Source organism: Pipra filicauda, unplaced genomic scaffold, assembly GCF_003945595.2.
Source record: "Pipra filicauda isolate LSUMZ 115617 unplaced genomic scaffold, ASM394559v2 scaffold203_size1373443_pilon, whole genome shotgun sequence".
In the NCBI taxonomy this organism is placed as follows: domain Eukaryota; kingdom Metazoa; phylum Chordata; class Aves; order Passeriformes; family Pipridae; genus Pipra; species Pipra filicauda.
The window spans coordinates 845,262-869,015 of NW_024104314.1; the positions used below are offsets into that span (position 1 = coordinate 845,262).

The window sequence follows — 23,754 nt, forward strand, 5'->3', positions numbered from 1 at the left end:
ATACACAAAAAAAGTACTATAATTGTTGCTTTGGAACTTCTTATGTTAGAGAGGGAAGTAAGATTTGGTTTTCCAGGGTCTTGTAGGGACAAGAAAAAAAAAAAGGAGAAAAAAAAATTCTTCATCTGTTGTGTCAACAATTTTTTATCTTCCTCATGTATTCCAGAACTGTGACCCTAATGAAGTTATGCCCTAATGATGGGTGATGGCCGCCCCGTCCCTGGAATTGTTCAAGGCCAGGCTGGATGGGGCTTTGAGCAACCTGGTCTAGGGGAAGGTGCCCCTGCCCAAGGCAGGGGGGTGGAACTAAATAATCTTTAAGGTCCCTTCCAACCCAAACTATTCTATGAATCTATGATTCTAACTGTGTGGAGGAGCAGTATATAATTTAAAATGTTCCCTCAGGAGGCATACACAAAGAGAAACAAGTGAGGCTTTTCATTTCATATCTGTCATGCTTTTGTTCATCTCTTTAACCCCAATGACATTCTTTAATTGTTTGTCATTCTGTGAGTCAAATGGTAGGTAATATTTTTCTTGCAGAGATTTGATGAGGAACATTTCTGATTGAAAGCTCAACAGTACTTACACATTTTCAGTATAATATTCCTACACTTTATTTGTGTACAAAGCACCACATTATGACCAATGTCACAGAAGCACTCCCAAAATGACACTACATTATGCTGTGTAATTTAATTAATGGGATTTTTACTGGAATTAATTTAGCCTGAAGTCTAAATTGATATACTGGAGGCCAGTGCAAGTCATCTAACCCATAAAATATGTTTGTTTCTGATAAGCTGTATCTTTTCCTGGCACGAATAAAAGGGTTGAAATGTATCACTGTAAAATCTGAGTGCAGCAAAGAAAGGTCCAACTTTATTTTGTTCCTGATAATTAACAAATTACATTCCAGCAATCTCATCTTCTTATAGTAATCTCATATAACAATAGTAAGAGTCATGCAGAATGTTGCATTTTTGAGCAGAGGAAATTTTAGTGACCCCAAACTCCAACATAATTGTATGGTACTGCAAATCTCAACACCAGTAGTCTGTGTAGCCCTTAGGAAAACTGTCCTGGAATAGGCCCCTCACCTAAATGAATGGATACTGGTAACTCCTTTCTGTTTATAGGTCAGCTGCCCACTTGGTTGCAAGGGATCCTTCTCCGGAATGGCCCAGGGATGCACACCATAGGGGACAGCAAGTACAACCACTGGTTTGATGGCTTGGCTCTGCTGCACAGCTTTACATTTAAAAATGGTGAGTTGTTGCACATGACACTAAAAACAGCTCCAGACCCCATATTTTGGTGCCTTACGTTGCTAATTCTGTTTTGAGCTGGATTAGAGTGTTTGAGGTTTTTTCTGCGGCGTGGCTTGTGTGGGAACTGCTGTGGGGAAAGTCTTTCCAAGCACCCTCCCACCTCCCTGTCTGCAGCAGGAGTGTCTCTGCAGGGCTGTTATCAGGGAGATGTTATATTATCCTTTTTTCAAGAGTGCCAAAGTTCAGTGTTGACAGCACAAAACCAGCTCTGGGCAGGTCACTGCAGGGCAGCCTTTCCCTTCCATCCAGAGCAAGAAAACCTCTGCTATTTTAAAATGGACAGCCCTGTAATATCTGGAGATTTTCTGTTGTGGATGAACAGCCTAATTTAAGGGAAGACTAACATTCCCCTTTGGGGATTTGGTTGCAGCTATAACAGCTGCCAGCAGAGTAACTGGGCCACTGTGTCACTTCACACATCAAACCTCACTTAGGTATATTTGACACCCCTACAGTCCATCTTTGTCATACAGTCCTGCTTGTCATCTTTATGGGGGAAAACAGGCAGCTCCTCTATCCTAAGTAATTGCATTTTTTGTTTTCAGTTAGAGCATTTTTCATTCATTCAGCTGTTTTACAGTGTGAGGCAGGATGGTTTACACCTAGATTCTTGTGGCAAAAAGTATATGTCTATAAAAAAAAATGGTATTTACTCCTGCCATCCTCCAATCCTAGTGCTCACTGTTTAGTTTTCATTTCTGTGATTGGAAGCATTTAATGCAACTGCAGGATCTCCTTGCCTGTCCAGATCTATATCCTTAACAAAATAACCTATAAATAAATGTGGTTTTTTTTAAATTGCCAGTATGTTTTAATTATCTAAAACAAACAGAGCTCACTTAGTTCAAGTGTAGGGGGCCATTAAATATTTTAGGGCAGACATTGATTCCTTCAAGCAAATTTGTTACTCTCTCATAACTAGATTTTGCCAAAACAGGAGATTTATCACATTGGTACATGGATTGTATAATTAATCGTTTTTGCACAGTGTTTTATTTTACTGGAACAATTTATCCAAATCCCTCCTTTCCCCTCAGAAGTCCCCCAGTACTGCCCAAAAGTGTTGGGAGTCAGAGAGTCTTGACAAATTGCTACCCATCTCAGCAGCCACAAAGCCTTTCAAAACAGGGAGTTAGGGGCATTGTTGGTTTTGTTCCAAACTATTGCTGGCTAAAGGACAGCTGCTTGAGAAACTTTGCCTTTACCTAATTTGCTAATTTTCTGAAGAACTAAGTCTAAAATGTGATGGAAGCCTGTTTGTTGTTCTTCAGGTGAAGTTTACTACAGAAGTAAGTACCTCCGAAGTGACACGTACAACTGCAACGTGGAAGCAAACAGAATCGTGGTGTCTGAGTTTGGCACTATGGCTTATCCAGATCCCTGTAAAAACATATTTGCCAAGTAAGCAATGCTTTCCCCAACAAGATTCTTCTGTTTACTTCTCTCCCTGTTTACCCTGACACATCTGTACAGTAATAAAATTGGTTCGGCAATTTACGGTTACTAAATATTGAGAAGGCCTCTGTGGATTAGTCTAAGGCAAACACTGTAAATTGATTTTGTCACCAATGTTGTTGGTTTGTTCACTCAGCGCAAACAGATTCTGTAAAAAACAAACATTTTCTTTCTCGTGCTTTTCGCAAAACTTACGATACTGTAAGGGGAGAAGCAGCAAGAGAGGAAAAGATCACAGAATCACAGAACATGCTGAGTTGGAAGGGGCCCACAAGGGTCACCAAGCCCAACCCTTAGCCCTGCCCAGGACTAAGAGATGGGGAAGGAATTAATGCAAAGTCTATTCAACAAAAAGAAAAGAAGCATCAATAACTGCAAAAATCAGAAAAGCTTTTTGATTAAAGCTGAGAGGCGAGGTGTGAGCCATCATGTTATCCTTGGTCTTGTAAGATTGGCTGTGGGTATTCCCTAACAAATGCCAATAGCTCACCCCTCTGTACTTCCTGGCTGAACCTCGAAGTGATATTTGGTAAGTAAACCATGCAGGAACAGTTCTTGCAGAACAGCTGATATGTTGCAAGTCGTTCCCCTGAGATCAGATGATTTTCTTCCCTCTTCCAGCACTAATAGAGTAACTGGCATTTTAAGTTCAAAAGGGATATAAGCAACTTTGTCTTGGCTTCCAGGGACTATGATAAAATCCTACACTTATAAGAAAGGCTTTGGAGCCCACGTGTGAAGTTGGATCTTTGAAATCATAATTGTGATATGGGATAACACTGGGAACAAAAATATTCCTTCAGGGAGTATATGACTATCTATTTATGAAGGCATACACTGAAAAACCTTCCAGCTTTTAGGTAGGAACTGCTAGGCCAAATTTTCCCAAGGTAGGCACAGGAGAGTGTGTAATTAGCCCATCCTGCTAAAGCAGTGCATGTGCTAGAGCTGACAGCAGGAATGGGCCTGGATGCCCATTTGTGCATGGAAAAACATTTGCTTGTGTGCCCTTAACCCTCCCCCAGGCCAAGGGCATTGGAGAAGTCCATCTCCTTTGCCTTTCCACCCTTTCCACCGAGGCAGTGTGGGAGCTGCCAGGAGAGGGCACAGCAAGGAGAGACAGCCCCAGGTCACACTGCCCGGATGACTTGTGCTCTGTGCAGGGGAGAGCAGCTCCAGCTTCCAGCTCTAACGAACCCATTGGGAATTTCTCTCTGTACAGGGCATTCTGCTATTTGTCTCACACCATTCCTGAGTTCACAGACAACTGCCTGATCAACATTCTGAAAGCTGGGGATGATTTTTATGCTACCAGCGAGACCAACTTCATCAGGAAAATTAATCCGCAGACTCTGGAGACGTTGGACAAGGTATAAACCTCTGTCTGTCCTTTTAGTTCCTTGTCTGCTAGTGAATAAAGTTTCAGGCTGACTGATAAGGATCCTCGAACACATGCAGGACACAAAATATTTTTCTTCTACTGTTGCCTTACTTTTGAAATCGTGGCAAAGTGAAATAGTGAAGGTACCAGATCTTTCAAGGACTCCTGAAATCAAATTTAAATCCCATGTGGTTTGGGAAAAGTGGGGCTTTGGGCAAGTTCACTTGTACATAATCTAGCAAGGTTGCAGGAGTAATACCACAATCACATGATTATTTTGAATGATTGCCATTATTATGTATCTCAGTTATAAAATTATTTACATAATTATCAAGTCAGTAGGTCAGTTATATGACTACTTTTCAAGAACCTTATGCAAGATATTACTTAATTATCAAAATGGAACCTTGATATATGGAAATATATACAATGAGGTTTTTTCTAGCACACAGTACAGTTTGAGTGCAACTTCCAAAATTTAAGTCAAACAGAAGTCTTTTTGCTCCAGCAGGTTGCCAGACCCACAGCCCTGTTAAATAAACTGATTCCAGGGTGAAATGGGAATTCGCACAGGAATTTCTTCAGCTGATCCTCCCCTGGTGTTGTGTGGCTGCAAGGGAGGGGTGACTGTAATTCAGATTCTGTAACTTAGTTTTATCCTTGAATTAGGAAATGATTTGACACAAGCCATTTGGTTTAAATATTTAAATTTCAAGGTTGTTTGAAAATGGGGTGCCAATAAAAGGCTGCCAGTGTTAAAAAGCTGATGGATTTGTGGTGTTAGCTGAGATCAATTTTAATTCTCTTACACTTCTCTCAGACCTCTTATTGTATCATTTTCCAGGTTGACTACAACAAATACGTAGCTGTAAATGTGACAACTTCTCACCCACACTATGACAGTGCTGGAAATGTTTTCAACATGGGCACTTCAATAGTTGATAAAGGGAGGACAAAATACGTCCTATTTAAGATTCCTTCCTCTGTGCCAGGTAAGATATCTCTTTTATTGGTATTTTCTAGGAACTTGTTAGCAATTTCTTTCTTCTGAGGGTAAGGAGGAGTGATACAGCTCATCTAGCAACCAGTGGTGTTAATTTTCTTAATTTCAACTTATTGTGAGGTTCATGTTAACTGCTTAGCCTGTCTGGGCATGTGCTCTTACAAAGGTCCATCCTGAGTACTGTGTAAACAGGGTATTTCAGTAGGAAGGACCTTACTTTCAGATGAAGATTTGAAAAACAGTTTTCTCTATAGGGCAGTATATATAATTGGAAGTTGTAAATTTTAGTTTCTTCATAAATGAAAATTCTCACAAAATGCTGATACTGTGATGATAGGGAAGCAAATAATACCTAATATAGAGCAAATTCCTCTCTAACCTGGCTTACACTGGGCCTTGCTGAAACACCATCCTTTGTTCACAGAGCAAATCCCTTACTTTATTTCCTTCAAATAATATTTTGTGTGTGTGTGGTGTTGTTTAAAATCAGCTGCTAATGGGATGCCTGGCCCTTGCTGAACAATCAAGAGGCCTCCAAGAGCTGCAAGATCAGTTTGTAATTTCTAGCTGGGGCTCAAAGTCAATAGAGGTCAAGCAGGAACATCTCCTTAGCAGTTAAAAAATACGGGGACATTTGAACTCCTTTTAAAAGCTACTGATTTAAGTGAACACCTTTCTCCTCTATACTGGAAATTCTGAAGGCAGTAACCAGTGGAATCAAATCCCAAGACAAGGGGGCTCTGCCTGAATGGATCTGGCATTGTGATTTCACTGTGTTGCTTCACTGGGATGCAAACGTCTATGTTAATTATACAGTAGTAAACAAACCACTTTCTTAACAGGAAAAGGCAACTAAAACTGAGAGGAACCTGTTCTTCTATGCATGGGAGAAACCCAAGCACAAGTTTGAATAGGAACTTATTATAAATATATTTTAATTTTTGACCATTTTTGTTTATATTCAGAACAAGAAAAGAAGAAATCTTGTTTCAAACACCTGGAAGTGGTTTGCTCCATCCCTTCTCGCTCTCTGCTCCACCCCAGCTACTACCACAGCTTTGGACTCACAGAAAATTATATCATCTTCGTAGAGCAGCCCTTCAGGCTGGATATTGTCAAAATGGCAACTGCTTACATCCGAGGGGTGACCTGGGCTTCCTGCCTTGCCTTCAATAAGGATGACAAGGTATTTTTCCTGATGCTGAGCAAGGGAGTCAGGCAGGCCAGTGACCTCTTCCATGCTGTTCTGTTGTCATCTGGTTCATTAATGTCAATAGTCCCTTGTTTTTTTAAACCCTTGGCTTTCACGTTGCACTGTTTGTTTAGAAGTTGTCTTTTTTTGAATACCATCTCCCATGTCCAGAAATTTCACAAATAAATATGCCAAAGCTCTTAAGAAAGAGGGTAGTTTATAAAGTAGGTACTGTTAGAAATACTGTGTTCTAGCAGAGAAATTCCAACCTGCACCAGCATCTGAGACACATTCAGTTGCTCCTGGCCCAAACAAAATGCTGTGGATGAGATCTGCTCTGGGGGCATTGCATGTGATAGAACCAGATTGGTGGAGCAGCCTGCACTGAACAAAAGGAGAGTCTTTCACTGTGGCAACTGAGGGAAAAAACCTGTTTTCTGAGGACCATGTTTCCACTTATTGATGCTCTGGCCATCAATAAATGGGACTTGCTGGGGTACAGGGCATCAGCACAGAGCACTACAGAGACCCTCGACCAAGGCAGATTGATTTAACTTAAAAAGAGAGCAGGGGATTTTCCAGGTTTTACTGGAAAATTTCAATCCTCAGCCTAGCCCAGAAGTAATTTGCAATAGTAAAAGGAGCTTAAAGCTCTTCCACACTCATTTTATTCCATCATTTTTTGGTCTTCAGGTTGGAACCTCTTATCTCCCAGCAGCAAACCCCGAGCTCTTACTGTGCTTCAGTAGACAGTGATTAGAATGGTGATGGTTACCATTAGAAAACAGTTTTCTAAATAGCTGTTTGCTGACTATGAACAGTTTTCAATAACATTTTTTTATCTTTCAGACTTGGTTTCACTTTGTAGACAGGAAGACTAAAAAAGAAGTGTCCACCAAGTTTTATACTGATGCCATGGTGTTTTTCCACCATGTAAATGCTTATGAAGAGGATGGCCACATTATTTTTGATATTATTTCCTATACAGACAATAGCTTATATGACATGTTCTATTTAAAAAACTTGAATAAAGACTTTGAAGAGAACACCAAGCTCACCGCCATCCCGACCTGCAAACGATTTGTCGTTCCTCTGCAGTTTGACAAGGTAGAAAGAAAATGGCTGTTTAATGTGTTCTTTAATCAGTAATTTCAAATACATCAGTGTGATCAACGGGTGAATTACTAGCTGCCAGCCTTTATGTGCAGATTTCTGATTCTGGGATACACAAAATGGGCAGGAGGTTTGTTTTGTGTATGTATTGTGAGAAATGGCAGCAAACATCTGGACACAGTCACGTGGATCCAGGTGCTGACACCATCCCTTGTGGAGAACAGGGCCATTGGGAACATGGCATTCTCTTACCAGGGAGATTATTTGTTAAATGCCATCAAACACAAGCAGATATATCACCTTGGCTGCTGGCTGCAAGGGCATGTGTGAAGTTTTTCACAATCTGTTTACTGCACTTTACTGGAGCCTACATTTAATACACACACGCTCCCAACCATTGCAGTGGTTATATTAAAGTAAGAAGATTTCATTTAAGTGTGAGATACACCAGGAAGAGAAAAGATTTTATCTTTCAGTTTAATTTAAAACATCATTTTACATCATTGTTTGCACAGAAGATCTTATACTGCCCAGCAACTCGGACAAGTTTCTGCCTGATACTTTTGGAATGGATATTACTCTTTCTTTCTACATCCTGGAATCTTGCTGCTTTGTTCATGTTTCAGAAACAGCTCTGCAGCACTGACAAAGGACATGCTGGATCACACCAGCTGTTCAAACTACCCTGTGCAACCTTAAGAATTCAGCAGTAGCACATTAAAGAGTGTATTACACCTATTTTTGCACTTGATTTTTAGCAGGTGCAAAAACCTAACATTGGTGACTTCTAGTGGGAGTTTGATACCCAATTCTTTGAAACCCATCTTCATTCATTTAATTCACAAATTTGTTGTACTTTTGGAACATAGCCACATGTATCTAAACCTTTCTAAGGACTCAGTGTGATTCAAAATGATTATTCTATGATATATTAAAATACTATGAGTATAACAAGATTTCTCATGAAAACCTCACAATGTTACAAGATAAACACCATAAGAAGGATCTTCTTGAAAGCTGATTATTTGTTTACTCCCCACATTGTTTATATTAATATCAAACACGATGAAAAATCTAAATTAGAAGCATATCCTTACAGACACAAGATTTTTCAGTGTATATCTCTTTCAGGACGCTGGAGTAGGTTCTAATTTAGTCACACTTCCCTCTACTGCAACTGCTGTAAAGGAGAAAGATGGGATCTACTGCCAACCTGAAATACTGTGTGAAGGTGAGACATGACCATTATACAGATCTCAAATACATTCTCCTACACACACAGAAGTGTGTTCTCATAATGCCTGAGAGCTTTTCATATATGGAAAATTCAGTTTTTCATATATGGAAAATCTTTATAAAGCAAAGGGAAATGACACTTTTAATGAACATGCTTAGTGTAGATATTGACAGTATATTTTTTTCTTCTTTACTGCCTTCCTCTGGGTCTATCCAGTAATACATGACCCTGAACATTTAAATGCCTGATGTTACATCAGTTTTGTGTTAATACAGGATCCCAAGTCTGATGTCACATCTATTAATAGGGCTTGCAAATCTACCTGTTACAAGAGTCATTTTAGTTAAATGAGTCTGTTATAAATAGTACCTTCAGTTTTTACTGTATTTTATAATGTTTGCCTTGAAAAGCAGATTTTTAAACTTTTTTCAGGGCATAATAACAGGAATATGCAAATAGTATATATTTAGCTAAAGTGAAAGTAATGTCTTAGAATGGTAGCCTCCAGTTTTATCTCAGTTGTTCAGGTCATGTATTTATGAAGAAAGAAAAACCCCACACCGAAAAAAACCTTCATAAATTCCAGTATAATGAATCCCTAAGAATGAAATATCATCAGTTTTTGAACTAACAACCCTGGCTTAATTATATTAACACCCATCTTCTGCTTCTTAGAAATTCAGACATACAAACTCTATGCAACATCTTTATTAAATAGTGTCAAAGTTTTCCACAGGGCAAAACTTCCTGAAGATTGCTATATGCAAATGTACATTTCAGTTATTTTTCTTTTCTTATTCCTAACTCTTGAACTTTATTTTACCCAGGGATAGAACTGCCTCGCATCAACTATGACTATAATGGCAAAAAACACAAGTATGTCTTTGCAACGGAATTGCAGTGGAGTCCAATTCCTACAAAGGTATAATTAACATTTACAAAGTCAGTGTTTTCCCAGTTGTGTGTCATTCACATGCAAAGAAACACGAAAAGCCTGAATTCTTATGAGGGTAAGCTCATGTTGTACCATTTCCCTGATAAAGTATTGATAAACTCAGGCATCTCTCTCCAGCTTTCTATTCCCACAAAGTCTCTGGAATAGTTACTGAGACCCTCAGTTTTCTGCTCTATTGGGCTGAACCTTCTGTAATGTGCCAAGAGCTACAAAGGAGGGAGTAGGAAGAAGTACTGATAGATGTACATATTTAATACTTTTTTCCTTTTCAAAACCTAACTAAAAAAAATAAGATATTGCAACGCTACCTAATAAACTTGAAATATTAAAACAATATCTAATTTTTCAGAAAGCTTTATATTTTATTGGCTGGTTCTCTCTTAGAGGGTAGCAAATGCTTTGTTTACCTGTGCATGATGCCAGCTTTTCAGGAGACAGCCTTTAGTGTTAATATTTGAAGGTAAGAATGTTATACAGACAAACTCACTCTTTACAATTCTTGTTCTGTGACTACAAGGCAGCACAAATTGAGGTCACTGTTGGTTCTTGTATATAATTACCACAACTGATTACAAAATAAAGCTGGATTTCTGCATGATGCAAGAAAAAATTTATTGCAGCATATCTGACAGAAGCTCAAACAAATCTGCAAGTTTGTGATTTCCAGTGTAGATAATCCCTGATTGACTTAAACATAACAAAAGACGCTGTTAGGAGATTTTCTTTTTTACATCAGTTGCACTTTAATGAATGCAAGCACAACAACCACCACATATAATCCACATATAATCCAATTTAATAAGGTAAAGTCTGTCAGTGAAATTGCTGTAATCTTAAAGTTAGACAAGAGAATTCTTCCAAATTCTTCCTCCACTAATCAGAATAGTTTCACTTTTGTGTAAACATATTTTTTGGCTTAAGATCAAAAGGGAAAAGAATAGAACTGCATCTGTGTGGGTAGAGAAGAGGCCTTAATGGAATTGAACTGAAAATGCCAGGCATCCCCTCTGGCAATTGGTTTGGCCACTCAGTGAGATGAAAATCCACACTCTGCTCCTTCAGTAAATTCCAGTGTCTGCCCTGCTGGCTTAATCTTTGCCTCTCACTATGAATAGCCTTGGTTCTGGCATAGGTACCCTACTGCACAATAGAAGGCCTTGAGAAATAGGGAAAATAATTCACAGGATTAGAAAATGTTTTCTGGTCTACTGCAGAATCTCAGTGAATTGGCACAAGGACTTAGATGTTCTGGGCCTTGGACTCTGTGGAGTGAGGGCATTATTGACACTGAAGATCTCGTGATCTGTTAGTGTTTGTAAACTATAAATGGAAGGTGCAGTTGTAATCTAACGAAATGAAAAGAACGTTGTGTGATTATGCAGCCACTAAATATGACTCCAAAATTTAACATTTTCCAGGTGTTTCCTTCTTGTGCCTTGTTGCTCCTTAACCCTTAGCATTGGTGCCCCCTGCCAGCTGTGTGTTCACATGGTACCTTTGGAAAAAGCTACTGTTGGGGTCACTGACATTGTTCTTTTCTGGTCACAACAATTTAGATTGCAAAATTAAATACCCAGACAAAGGAAATGCTCCACTGGGGAGGGGAGGACTGCTGGCCATCAGAGCCCATCTTTGTTCCCAGCCCTGATGCAAGAGAAGAGGATGACGGTAAAATAACAACATTCCGAAAGCTGGGGTTACATGAGTTTTGTATTAAATCTTACAAGTTTTATTGTTCTTAGTCAAGAAAGCTGGGTTCATGCTTCCACTGGGAGATTAAAATTAGCACCAGCCATTTTATTCCTGCAGACAGAAAACCAAAGTAACAATAGACCAAAATCAGCTTCGTAATGTCTCAACGGAGCCATAAACAATAAAACCAATGCTTAGGATTTTCCAGAGAGCCACTCAGAGATGGATTTATCGACAGTGGGAAGTCAGTGATGTTACCAGTGAGAACCAGTGGCACTGCAAATACTCCTGTAATCTCCATCCAGTTCTGTTCTCAGCTGAGCCCTTGCAAAGCCAAATGGCAAACAGCTGAAAGGATGAGCCCCAAAAATACCAGGAACAGTTTGGTGTTGGTTTGCTTGTTTTCCCTCCCAATGAACTGCGGGCAGACCAGCAGAAAGCACAGAAGAGAAGCATCCATTAGTTCTTGAGCACTCTCAGTAAAGTACTAGTAAAGCACTTAGTATTCTAAAACTCGCAGGAAATAAGAACTGTTTCCTGACAGTGTTATCTTTCCTTCTTGGTGTAACTATTATATGCTTCTAATTCTTCATTTGTACATCACAGGTGTTGTTCTGACCTGTGTTGTGAGGACTGATCCAGAGAAAGCACCCTTCCTACTTGTCTTGGATGCTAAAACATTCACAGAATTGGGACGAGCCACAGTAGATGTAAAAATGCATCTGGACCTGCATGGAATGTTTATACCAGAGCAAGATTTGAAGACTGAGACTGAATAAAATGCTGTTTGTCTTATTGCACAGACCAAGACAACCTTCTACTGAATGGGGGATAATATCCTTCAGAAACAACCTTCTCTTATGACAAGAAATGACTAATTATAATCTCTTCAATATCTATATATAATCTCTTATAAGAGATAGCAATGACTTTTGTTACAAATTCTTATATGCACAACTGGTCTATCACTATTCCAAAAGAAGAATTATGAGTATGAAGTGCTAATGTTTTATACAACTCACGGGGCAGGGAATAGGAGACAAAGGTAGCAAGAAATGTTTTATTTGAGCAGGCTCAAGCTTTGTGAGGCAATGAAGGACTGTATTTATAGGGTGACGCATGGCATGAGTCACAGATGGCTGCAGGTCATGGAACTTCATGGACTGTTGCAAGACTCAGCTGACAATGAAAGTTGTCTCCTGCCAGAAGAACCTCATGTTAAACTATCTACTATATTAATAATTCATGACAGTGTATTCTCTTGGTGCTTGATTTCTTAAATTCCACCATAACCAAAGTATTACGTTGAGGTGCTACATTTTTCTTATCCAGAATCCACAATACTGCAGCTTTGCTAGTCCTTTCATGGGGTATTTCTCACTTTTATGTTGACAAAACCAAGTAACTTTATTGAAATAGAGTATATATTTTTATGTATCATTCAATTATACTTTAGTGATACTCAGTCTTAAGCACTTTGTATTTAAATCAGTTTTCCCTGAGGACAATATCTGACGTTTCATGTAACTAGATGATTACCTTGTGTAAAAGATAAAAAAGAATTGCAGTATTTATTAATATTGCTACTCGTGTCTGTTAATAACAGTATGTATGTGAATGAGGGCAGTGTATTTCTAGCAGAACTCAAGACACAGGAACAACAAACTGTTTAGGGAAAGAGTGAAAGATCTAATCTAGGTCTCCTCTGAACCACACAGAAGCTGAAACTATATACAAGCTGTTGTTGCCAGAGCTGAGCATTTGCTTTATGTCTGCTTAGGAGCATCCATATTCTCACATGGCTTTATCATTGCCTGTACCTGATGCTTCCTAATAAAAGTGCCCAACTCTCACTAACAGGCACAATTAAAAAGTACATTTCAACATCAAGTTCATAAAGTGCCAAGTACAGTGGGACTGGTTTTTGTTACAGGAATGGCATTTCCTAATCCCCTGAGTGTATTTCTGTTTCCCTGTTCAGGGCATTGATTTTTCTTTAAATGAGAGCTTTTTTGCTTTGAATTGTATTTTCCTGTTGTACATACATTTACTGTTGGAGGCATCTGTACTGACAGAGAAAACCAGGTGTACATCCATCCATTTAGGTGTTCATCTGGTCTGTCCATATCACCACACTGCTCAGGTATCTCTCACTTTTGTACACACATTCTCACAGTGTCTGTGCTGCTCATGCTGTTTTACAGGTAGGAAGCAGAATGAAATCGTGGTCATTTACTATCTCCCCATCACATGAGAATCTGGGCCTTGGTGACTTGTTCATGGTTACCTAAGATGTTTAGAGCAGAGCAGGAACTGCACCAACATCAGCCACGGTTCCTGTCTGCTCTGTAACAACTAGGACTCAGTTTCTCTGCTTAAGTCTTTGCACTTTATAGGTATAAAGAATATACAGGCTATTTTTAATGTTTTAAAAAAAAAAGTCCCTGTGGTCAGGTTTAGTTAAAATATGCAGTTTTGGGCATTCAGAGGTTTACATGTTCCACAGAATGGAAATAAATACTTCAGTAAGGTGTGTCTGCAGAAATAGTCACCTCTAGTGTTTCCAAGGCATGTTAACACTAGTATCTAAGAGAAGTTTATCTTCTATAGAAGAAATTGAATTCCATTTTTGTATGTAATATGGAACTGGTAGGGAAGGAAAGATTAGTGATATTGGCAAAAGACACCAGCTCTGGAGTTGTTCCTTTTGATCTGGAAAAATTTGGATTTAACAAGTGCCCACAAATATTTCTAAAACTCTAAGATGGCAATGAATCAAAAGTCTAACCATTATTATAGATTGTATTTTAAGATTTTTTTCTTCAGAATTTCTTCTGTAGAATTCATGGGGTTATGGTTTTGGATGATCATGAGTTTGGACACAGGAGTTAATTGACTTCTGAGGAACTAATTCTTACTGGTAGAGATGACACGATAGGGGAACACTCACCATAAAAGCAACCTGTAGTCTAAGAAAGTAAACCTGTTATTTACATTCATGCAGAAATAATGTAGAAAATAAATTGTAAGATCTTGTCTTGGGTATGATTTTTTAAACAAAATGGGCCACATTCCCTTGGTCAGTATTACACAGGACTTGACTAGCATCAAGTCTGTAGCCAACCTGAAGAGAAAAACAGTGATGTAAATCTGGATTTGCCAATCCCAGTATCCTCCTGCGGCAGAGACAAGAGGGATAAAACCACGTGGCTAATCACAAATTTGTTCAAGAATGTTTTTAGTGGTTGCAATACTAATCTGATGAAACATTTACCCTGAATATGGTAACACACCATATCATTTCCAGGCTGACAGCAGCACAGGGAATGTAGATATGCTTTGCCAAGTGGCTGCATGGCTTGTGGGTTTTTTTGATGTGGCAACATGGCACGTGGTAATGAGTGTCATTTGGTTTGCTGCTGACAAACTGTGAAATCTCAAGGGCAGAAAGGTTTGAGTCTTCTTTTGCAGAAATTTAAGCCATAAATTAGCCCAGTAAAGCTCACGGAGTTATTGGAATGGCTTAAAACAAATCTAGATTGAGTGACTGCAAATAAAACTAGTAAGGATAGGTATCTCAACTGAAAAAAGTATATACTAGAGTGATAGAATCAGGCCATGGGTATGAATCATATCATTACTTCAGAGCTGTTACAAGTGGACCTTGGTAGAGTGGTTTGGTTTGTTGTTGTTTTGGTTTTGTTTTTTCTACCAAGACTTTCATTAAATCGAACAAATAACAAGGTATAATAAATAATTTGTTCTCTAAAAGTGGGTATTATCTGTTACACCTTGTCCTATTGCCCCACATTTGCAGCAGGAGGAAGCAGAAACACTGTTTACTAGGACGAGTCAAAAACCAGAAATACAACAATGTTTTCCTGTGTAACAGGAGGCACGGAAGCACACCGGTGTCTTTCTTTTTAAATAACCAGGCCACTCAATGACAGCTTTTGCAATAATTCAAACCACTGGTCCCCTGGGTATGCAATTACCACAGTATTAATAACAAGCAGTCAAGGTGCAGGGTGCTCTCTGCCTTCATTACCCTCAAAGAGAGCTGGGAATGTGTCCTCTGGATCTGTTGTGCTCCTCCTCATTCTACACTTGACATCCTGAGTAATTACACCCAAGCCAGAAGAAGTGGCCTTCTAATATTTGTAAATGGGTAGTATAACCATAAGTGTTGCAAAGTTGCTGGTGTTTCATGCACATTAGCATGATTTTAGGCCTCCATGAAACATCCTCTGCTCCTAAAACTCTTGTTCAGAGCTGCACAGCAAACCTGGAGCCTGGTGCTCAGGTAAACACTGGCTCAAAGGGGGCTGTGCCCACTCCCCACCCAGGCACTGAGAGCAGGGTTTGCACTGCGGGGTCTCCACGTGTGGATGTCCCAGCTGCAACCTCCATCTGGACAACAAACCAGCATTGTGTCTAGCTGGGGAAGAACAAGGCTGCCTTTGTGAAGGCATTCATTTGGGGTCACTTCCAGATACCTTAATTCATTTTCCAAGTGGTAAAATGGAGACAGCATCAAACTGAACGCAGGATAACATTTTGTCACATTTCACAGAAATGCAAGTAATAAAAGCATGTGACCCACCACAGCTTTGCTAGACCGGGCCCTCTGAAAATGTTACTGTCCCAGTGGAGCAATGGACAGTGTGATGTCCATTTGGGTGTTCCACAGCCTGAGAATTCCCAGTCCAGCTGTGCCCAGCAGCGCAGGGAATGCAGTGAGCTGCTGTGCTGGGTCCCTCCTGGCAGCACCAGCTGGGTGTGTGTTTTAGAGCAGATCACAGCTTTTGAAACACTTTCACTCAGAGTGCAAATAGTTTCAGTGCTTAAATAGTGAATGCTGTTAAGAAAGCAGATGGAATCAAGTCATCTCTTAATGTGCAATTAAGTGTGTTAATCAACAGCCTAAAATTTAGCCTGTGAACAGTCCTGAAGGAGATCTCCTTTGCTGGAACAGGCCGTGTTTCCAGCAGGCAGCTGTGGAAAGCGGCGCTATCGCAGTGAGTCTCGCTGTACTTAAATCTGATTCTCTTACTTTTCCTCATGCTAATGCCAGTCATGTTCATCTCCAGCATGCAAAAGGGAGCAAATAAATAAATGTAAGACCAGTTTTACGGAATAACAGAATCAACTGGGTTGGAAAAGAACTCGGAAATCATCAAGTCCAAACACCACCCTGCCAACTAGACCATGGCACTGAGTGCCACGTCCAGTCTTTCCCTAGACACCTGCAGGGTGTCTAATCCAACGTCTAATCACCCTGTATGTGAAAAAATTCCTCCTGACGCCCAAGCTAAACCTCCCCTGGCGCAGCTTAGGACCGTGTCCTCTTGTCCTGTCTCTTGTTCCCTGGGAGCAGAGCCCGACCCCTCCGGCCCTACCCTCCTGTCAGGGAGCTGGAGAGTGACAAGGTCCCCCCGAGCCTCCTTTCCTCCAGGCTGAGCCCCCCCAGCTCCCTCAGCCGCTCCTCACTGGACTTGTGCTCCAGACCCTTCACCGGCTCCCCTGCCCTTCTCCAGACCTCCACATTTCAAAACCGAGAGGGGACAACACAGACACTTCAGGGATAACACCCACACTGTCGCGGCCGTGCCGAGCTCAGGGTCCCCGCCCCGGCCCGGCGGAGGGGCGGCGGTGCCGGGGCGGGCGGGCCGGGCCGCCCCCGCGGGGCGGCGCGGGGAGATGATGCCGGCGGATGATGTCAGCGGCGGGCGGGCGCTCAGCCATGGTGTGAGGGCAGGGACTGAGCCGGCCCGGCCCGGCCCGGCTCGGCGGCGGCAGCAGCACCATGTCGGGGCCGAGCGCCGTGTCGGACCCGCAGCACCCGGCGCGGCTGCTGCGGGCGCTCAGCTCGTTCCGGGAGGAGACGCGGTTCTGCGACGCGCACCTGGTGCTGGAGGGCGAGGAGATCCCGGTGCAGAAGAACATCCTGGCGGCCGCCAGCCCCTACATCAGGTACGGCCGGGCCGGGCCGGGCCCGCGGCCGCTCGGAGCGGGGCAGAGCTGGGGTTACATAAGGAGGCTGGGCAGGACGGAGCAGCCCGGGAAGGCCGGCGGGGGCTCTGCGGACCCTGCGGCGCCTCGGCCCGGAGTTGGCCCGAGCACCCCGGGAGGGCGTGGAGTGTCCCCCTGTGGGGACATTCAAACCCTCCTGGACGCGTTCCTGCTCCAGGTGACCCTGCCTGGGCAGCGGGGTTGGACTGGGATGATCTCCAGAGGTCCCTTCCAACCCTAACAGCCCTGTGTTTCTGTGGGAGCAGCAGCGGGGCCGGCTCCTTCCCTCCTTCCCTCCCTCAGGCCGGTGCCGCCGGGCTCCTCCGCAGGAGCCGCCGTGTTCTCGGCATCAAAGCGCTGCTTTTTCCAGGTCCCAGAGGCTCTGTCACCCACCGGGGAAAAAAATCCCCCCCCCGCACCTGAATTGCTGCCAAGTGCCTGGCGTGAACAAGCGACCCATAAAGAACGAGCTGTGCGGATGGTCGGGGAGGTGTCCGAGGGGCAGCATCCCAGGGGATGCCGTGAGGAGCTGGGCCGAGTCAGCACTTTAGCATCATTTTTTTTTATCCTTAACGCCTTTTAGCAAGACAGGGTGCTAGGTGGTGGTTATGTGTCCTGAAGTACATCGGTTTTTAAATTAAAAAAAAAAAAAAAAAAAAAAAAAAAAAAAAAAAAAAAAAAAAAAAAAAAAAAAAAAAAGCCGGGTTTGTCTCCCCATCGCTCGTGCCCCTATAACATCCAAGAACATCCCTCGGAAATTGCGAGAGGGACAAAGCCCGGCCGTGCCAGGATCGCTGGCAGCTCTTGGCAGCGGGAGTCACCAGCATGTGCTGTCAGAACTGTGCCACTTGACAGCGAGTGCTGGGGAGGACGAGCTGCATTAGCACAGTCATGGTTTCTGATTTCTGAGCTTCTCCTGGGCTGCGTGTCCAGGGAAACCCAGATCCTGGGAAGTCCTGCTGCAGCCACTGACAGCAGTTTGAACCCTGTCACGCTCAGTGCTGACAAGTCCAGTCACATCAGGTAAAGAGAATATACCTGCCACGAGATGTTTATGATGCATATCTGCGTGTCAGAGAGGGTAAACAAAATGCACGAGTGGTTAATTTTGAAGGGTTTTTAAGTCCTCTCATTTGCAGGTAATAAAGACATAAATTTTGTCTTCATGTGTAAAGTAGGAGCAGACCTTCAGTACCAGTTAAACACAGGATTATCATAAATCTTTAGCAGACTATTTGTAATGGTTGGGCATTTCTTCCAGGTGCTGCTTCCTGTGAAGTTGTCATAAAATCTGCATTTTTGCCCTAGGTGAGGATGGGGATTCTTTATGCTACTCTCCAAAAAAAAAAGCAACTTTCTGCAGTGTCATATTATGATCTGCTTTTAGGCAGTATGGTGTTTTGGGTGACCATCGTAGTACAACTTCAACGTTCACAAATACAAAAATAAACTAAAAGTAAATAGAATAGGAAGCTGGTAAATAACTTCTAAATGGTGCTGACTGTGGACAGACTGTGGACAGTTCTCTGCATCAGCTGAGCTGGCAGAGCTGAGATATAAAATGAAATAAAATTCACAGAGAAGGAAGATCAGCAAGAATTTGCAAAAAAAAGAAATAGCGGAGCCTGTGTGCTAACAATAATTTTTTGTCAGTGCTTGTTTTGAGAAGCAGGTTTGGAAGACTGTAGTGGAAGGGAAATCAAAGATGTGAAATTGAAATGAACCTTGATTGAATACTCTTCAAAAGGCCTGAGTGCTTTTTAGGTCGTTGGCCATCATGTTTTAGATGACCATATGCCTGACATTAAGTTTCAGAAGAGCTGCTGTAGGTGGTAAGAGGTCGTGTCCTTGGGAAATCTGCTGTTCCACTGTTACAGCAGGATGAATTTACAGGAAATGTGCTTTTTTTTTTTTTTTAACTGTGAAAAAAATGCTTAATGAAAAGTTTTTGTAAATTGTTCTATGGGGAAGTAGCTCCTCACAGAATTTTGTCTTTAAGTATTGCATTTTGTTGATCTCTGTAAAATGTACTGGGGAAACACGAGTTAACTGTGTGCGAGGAATAAGAGCGCCAGACACAACTACATTAGCAACAAAACTTGTAGTCATTAGAGCTGTGGTTTTTTTAAACTCAGAATTCTTCAGGTTCAAATCCCATGAAGGAACTCATTAACTATGTGTGAAAGTAGGTTACATGCATTAATATATAAATATGATTAAGTGTGGGGTGGTTTGTGTTTTTTGTTTTTTTTTTTTAAGGCTAACTCATGTCTTCTCCTCGGGCTTTCAAGATGTAAAGAACCAAAAATACACGGACCTAGTTCTTGTAGGGCACATTAAGAAACACATTTGTATTACCTACCTTTGCAGAGCCTAGTTTTTACCTGCTGCCTGTCTCTCTTCTTTTTATCACTCCAGGATCTCTCTCTTAGTCCAGCTGCTCTTCACATTGGGTAGAATTGGTCAGGTAGGTTGCCAATGTTGGAGCATTGTGTTTCCAGCCAAGGGTAATGTTTCAGTGGCTCTTTTTGGAGATAAAATTAATCTCCACCTTGTACCTAGTCTATACAAGTCCCATTTATTTTGAGTGTTGGTTTTACAAAGAAAATCTGTTTAGGTTTCTATATAAAGAGTTATTGCAGGAGACTCAAGAATTTCCTGCCCTTGTATTTCAAGGGTAGCAGATTCCAAAGTGTGCTCTGGTACCACAGGCTGTTACAGACTCCAAATGCCAATTGATTCAGGTTGCTCTCATTTGAAAAATTCCAATACAAAGCTCAGAAAAATCCATTAACTAATTTCAGAGGTAAAAATTGGAAGAAAAGTGAGTGGTTATATGAAACTTGTAAGTGAAGCAGTGGGAAGTATGAGTTGATGTTTTGTGTTTTCAGTGTCTGGCTGTGTCATTATGTGCTGTGGCTGTGGGCAAGTTGGTGGGCGAGTTCAGAAACTGTAAGGTTTGCATGAGTGCTTAGTTTAGGGTGTGAGTAGGAAAATAAGTAGGACCTTGTGAGGGGGTGGTTGGGTGTGAGCAGACTCTGTGCATGCTGAAGGATTTGTGCAGCCACAGAGAGAGGAGCGTTACCTGTTTTTTGGTTTTGCATGGAAGCTGTTTGGCTGACTGGTTATGAGTAGGACACTTGTAAATTACAGTGATGTGTTTTCCCTCTAGTTATTTGGCAACTGGATTATCCATGCAGCTCAAAGATGGCAGCTTCAGTGGGAAGGGGCCACAGAAACACATGGAATGTTGCTGGTGCCGTGAGTCCCATCTGCCTGTCTGGTCCTTAGGGTGGCTTCTGCAAGTACAGAAAAATAATAAATGCCTGTTTAATTTTTAAATGTTCAGTCTGTGGGACCAGTAAGACTTTTAATTTTTGTGGTGGTTTGATTCTTGAGGTCTTGCCTCAGCTGCCTAATGCCAAGTGGCTCATAGCCCTCCAAGGGCAGTGAAGTCTGGAGTGGTTGTGTGAATTCCTACAGAACTGCCTTACACATACAGGTTTATCTAATCCCTCTTTGTGCCCCTGGAGCAAATCCTGTCATTTGCAAAACACAGAAGTCTTCCTGCATATCTCTAACATCTTGTGGTCTATTCCTGAGCCTGAGAAAAGCAGGGTTCCTCAGGAGGAAAGTGCCATAGGACAAAGCGTGGTTTGGCTCAAAGTGATGTGCATCCCAGAGAAGTTAAATTGGAGCCAGGTCAGCTCTCAGTTTTCTCTTCTGGAACAAGTCAGCCAGAAGCCTGCACTTCTTTTGTAGCACTCTTTGTCCTGGCACTTGCCCTAATGTAGATCCAGTTCTATTGCCTTGGCTTAATTTATGTAGTTTGAGAGCCCGGTGTAAATTACAGTGGCGTAAGAGGGCTTTTACCAGAACAAACCATGCTTGCACTGGTAAGTTTGGCCTAAGTTGTAGCATATATCCGCCAACCTTTTATAGGATAGACTTGGTCCAAGTATTCCTGGTATCCTCAGCAGTAGCAGCAGATGTTCCCATCCCAACAGATCTGTCACTGTCTGGCATGACTCGTTCCTGGCCAGCTGAAACTTGCAACTCTTAATATTTTGCTCGCTTACTGTCTGCCTGCCTGGATCACAGGGAGCATGTGGGAGCTACCTGAACAAAGAGGATATTTAAGCTCGTATTCTTAGACAAACTTAGTGTTGTTAAGCAGGGATTGTGCTGCTCTGTTAGAAATTAAATTAGGACGTTTTTGTTACCTCAGCGAGTTTGGTCTTTGATTTTCACGCATCTGCGTGAACAGATTACAGATGGCTGTTTGTGTTCTATACTGTTCCCCAAGGCTTTTCTAACTCAGTAATGGACCAGTAATCATATTTTCATCTTTTTCGAGATGAGCATAATGTAGCTAAAGGAGAATGTAAATGCAAGGTTAAGTTCACGTTATTTTCCATGCACTTGTAAATGGCTGTAAATTGTAAATGGATTATGGTCAGAAATAACCCTACAGCATTTGCATCTTCTCACTTGTGCTGTTCAACCTTCTGACATCTCTAAAACATTGCAGGCCTTGTGAGACTCTGCACAGCCTCAAAATCATAACCTCTTTGCCAATGCCAAAATAGATTTCCATGGAGATGTGGTGAGACGTGCCCCCATCACTGAACTCCTGCCCTTTCCTCTGTGTGCTGGCACTTGGAGCATTTGGAATTGTCCTGAAGGCATCCTGCTGAGACACCATCCCTGTGTGAGTGTGTTTGGGAGCATCCCTGAGTGCTGGTGTGAGAAGTGGGACGGGGCAGTTCTTGTTACACCTGTTGGACAATAAATATTATAGAGCAAGGTCAACTGGAAGCCAGTGCACGCCAGTAGCTTCTGCTGCCGATTTCCTGGTACCTGTTTTGTTTTTATCGGCATCTATAGAGACCTTTTATGGTGTTTTAAAACTTTTGTTTCAATTTGGGACAAGTACTGAAGTCAGGAACACAAAGAGCAGCTGGAGCTGGGAGGTGTTTGGTTGTCAGGACCCAGTGCTCCCAAGTCCTGGTTTAGCTGAATCGCTCTGTGCTTGTGCCAGGGCTGGTTCCCTCTTCACTGGGTGTGCAGGGTAATGTTGTGGTGACTGCACTCTCAAGGAGGGCTTTAAAACCATGTTGTCTTCAAGGTTGCTTAAGAGAAGTTTGTTTCGGGCAGTCTCCTGGGAGCTTTGCAGCTTGACCTGTCAGTAGGAAGTCAGGAACAGATCAGGCCAGAATTTGCTTCCAGACTTTCAAAGCTGTTTTTCAAATTAGGCATAGTTTTGGTTTGGTTTTGATTTTTAAAAAATTGAACTGCAATGCTACCTATTATGTTTTAGTGATAACTGAGTTGTAAAGTCTCTGTAACTTTGAGAGGCAATAAATCAAAATAGTTGCCTTGGCCAGAAACTCTCTGCCTGGCCCAAGCCAGAAGTGCCTACACACGTGTTATGTTTGGATAAGCAGTTGAGGGGCAACAGTGATAAAGGTGTGTTAAAAGTTTATGGTTTCAAAAGGGATTTAGAAGTCACTATACCAGGCTTGAGTGGGGAGTTGGTTATTTTATTCCTGCTCCAACAAGCCCCTAAAGATGGCCTGAAGGGAGGAAGCCATAAGGCTCTTACCCAGCCCCAAATAGTAAAAAAAAAAATACAGTTGGGCTGCTGCTACACGTCAGGCAAAGGGAGAACTGGGAATGAGAGCACCTTGTTTACCCAGGAGAACTTGAGATGAAATTTCTCGTCCTTTCTTTGTATCCGTGTGCCTGATGTAAGAAGCGAGTTGGGATGGAAGGTGTGGCAGGATGGAGCTGCTTGGGATGTCTGGGTAATTCATACTCTGTAGCTTGCCTTTACACCTGCATTAATTGCCTTGTTTGGCAGAACTTTTATTATTAAAAGCATACTTTTTTATTAGTATTTTTCCTTGCTTGGTTTAAAATGTGTTTTATGGCTCTGAAGTTGCCGATGGGTCTGGAGTTGATGAGTCTGAACTGCTTGATTTGCATTTTGATTTTTTTTTTTTTTGGTGGGTCTTTTTTCTTTGAGCCTGTTTTGTTTGTTTTGGTCTCATCTGCAGTTACAAAAGGAACTTCTTCCTGGTGTAGACCGACAAAAACAAAAAATAACCAAGGGTTTGAACGGATTTGTTTCTTCACACTCTCTTCAGGCTCTTATTCTGTATATTGTACAGAGCTTTTTCTCTGTCCTGGTGCTGAGTACCAGTGTAGTGTTACCTGTGCACAGAGGAGTCTCCAGTCTTTGTCTCCTGTATTTTATCTTTTCCCCTGCTTAATATTTCCAAGAAAACAAAATAAATCACTGTTATGGACAGCTTGCTTGTTACCTATCAAGGAAATATCTTCTTAATACCATGTGGTTGGTGGCTGGTTTATGTCCTCAG

The 23,754-nt window shown here is 41.8% G+C and overlaps 2 protein-coding genes across 6 annotated transcripts in view; both read left to right on the forward strand.

Annotated features, from left to right (window-relative positions):
• BCO1 (beta-carotene oxygenase 1) overlaps window positions 1-15,130 on the forward strand; it is a 64,890-nt gene extending 49,760 nt beyond the window's left edge. For 4 of the 5 annotated variants that reach the window (XM_039380817.1, XM_039380819.1, XM_039380818.1 and 1 more), the window contains 10 exons: window positions 1,140-1,268; window positions 2,603-2,732; window positions 4,009-4,156; window positions 5,012-5,159; window positions 6,136-6,356; window positions 7,212-7,469; window positions 8,607-8,706; window positions 9,540-9,634; window positions 11,224-11,335; window positions 11,966-15,130. In XM_039380817.1, the coding sequence (XP_039236751.1) occupies window positions 1,140-1,268; window positions 2,603-2,732; window positions 4,009-4,156; window positions 5,012-5,159; window positions 6,136-6,356; window positions 7,212-7,469; window positions 8,607-8,706; window positions 9,540-9,634; window positions 11,224-11,335; window positions 11,966-12,138 (1,514 nt within the window). In that variant the 3' untranslated portion in view covers window positions 12,139-15,130. The remainder of the gene's footprint in view (window positions 1-1,139; window positions 1,269-2,602; window positions 2,733-4,008; window positions 4,157-5,011; window positions 5,160-6,135; window positions 6,357-7,211; window positions 7,470-8,606; window positions 8,707-9,539; window positions 9,635-11,223; window positions 11,336-11,965) is intronic. The other variant, XM_027725186.2, reaches the window with a different exon arrangement.
• A 1,987-nt stretch (window positions 15,131-17,117) lies between these two features.
• The window catches only part of GAN (gigaxonin), a 41,019-nt gene continuing 34,382 nt past the window's right edge, over window positions 17,118-23,754 (forward strand). The window contains exon 1 of the mRNA XM_027725184.2: window positions 17,118-17,332. Coding sequence (XP_027580985.1) covers window positions 17,166-17,332 — 167 coding nt within the window. The 5' untranslated portion in view covers window positions 17,118-17,165. The remainder of the gene's footprint in view (window positions 17,333-23,754) is intronic.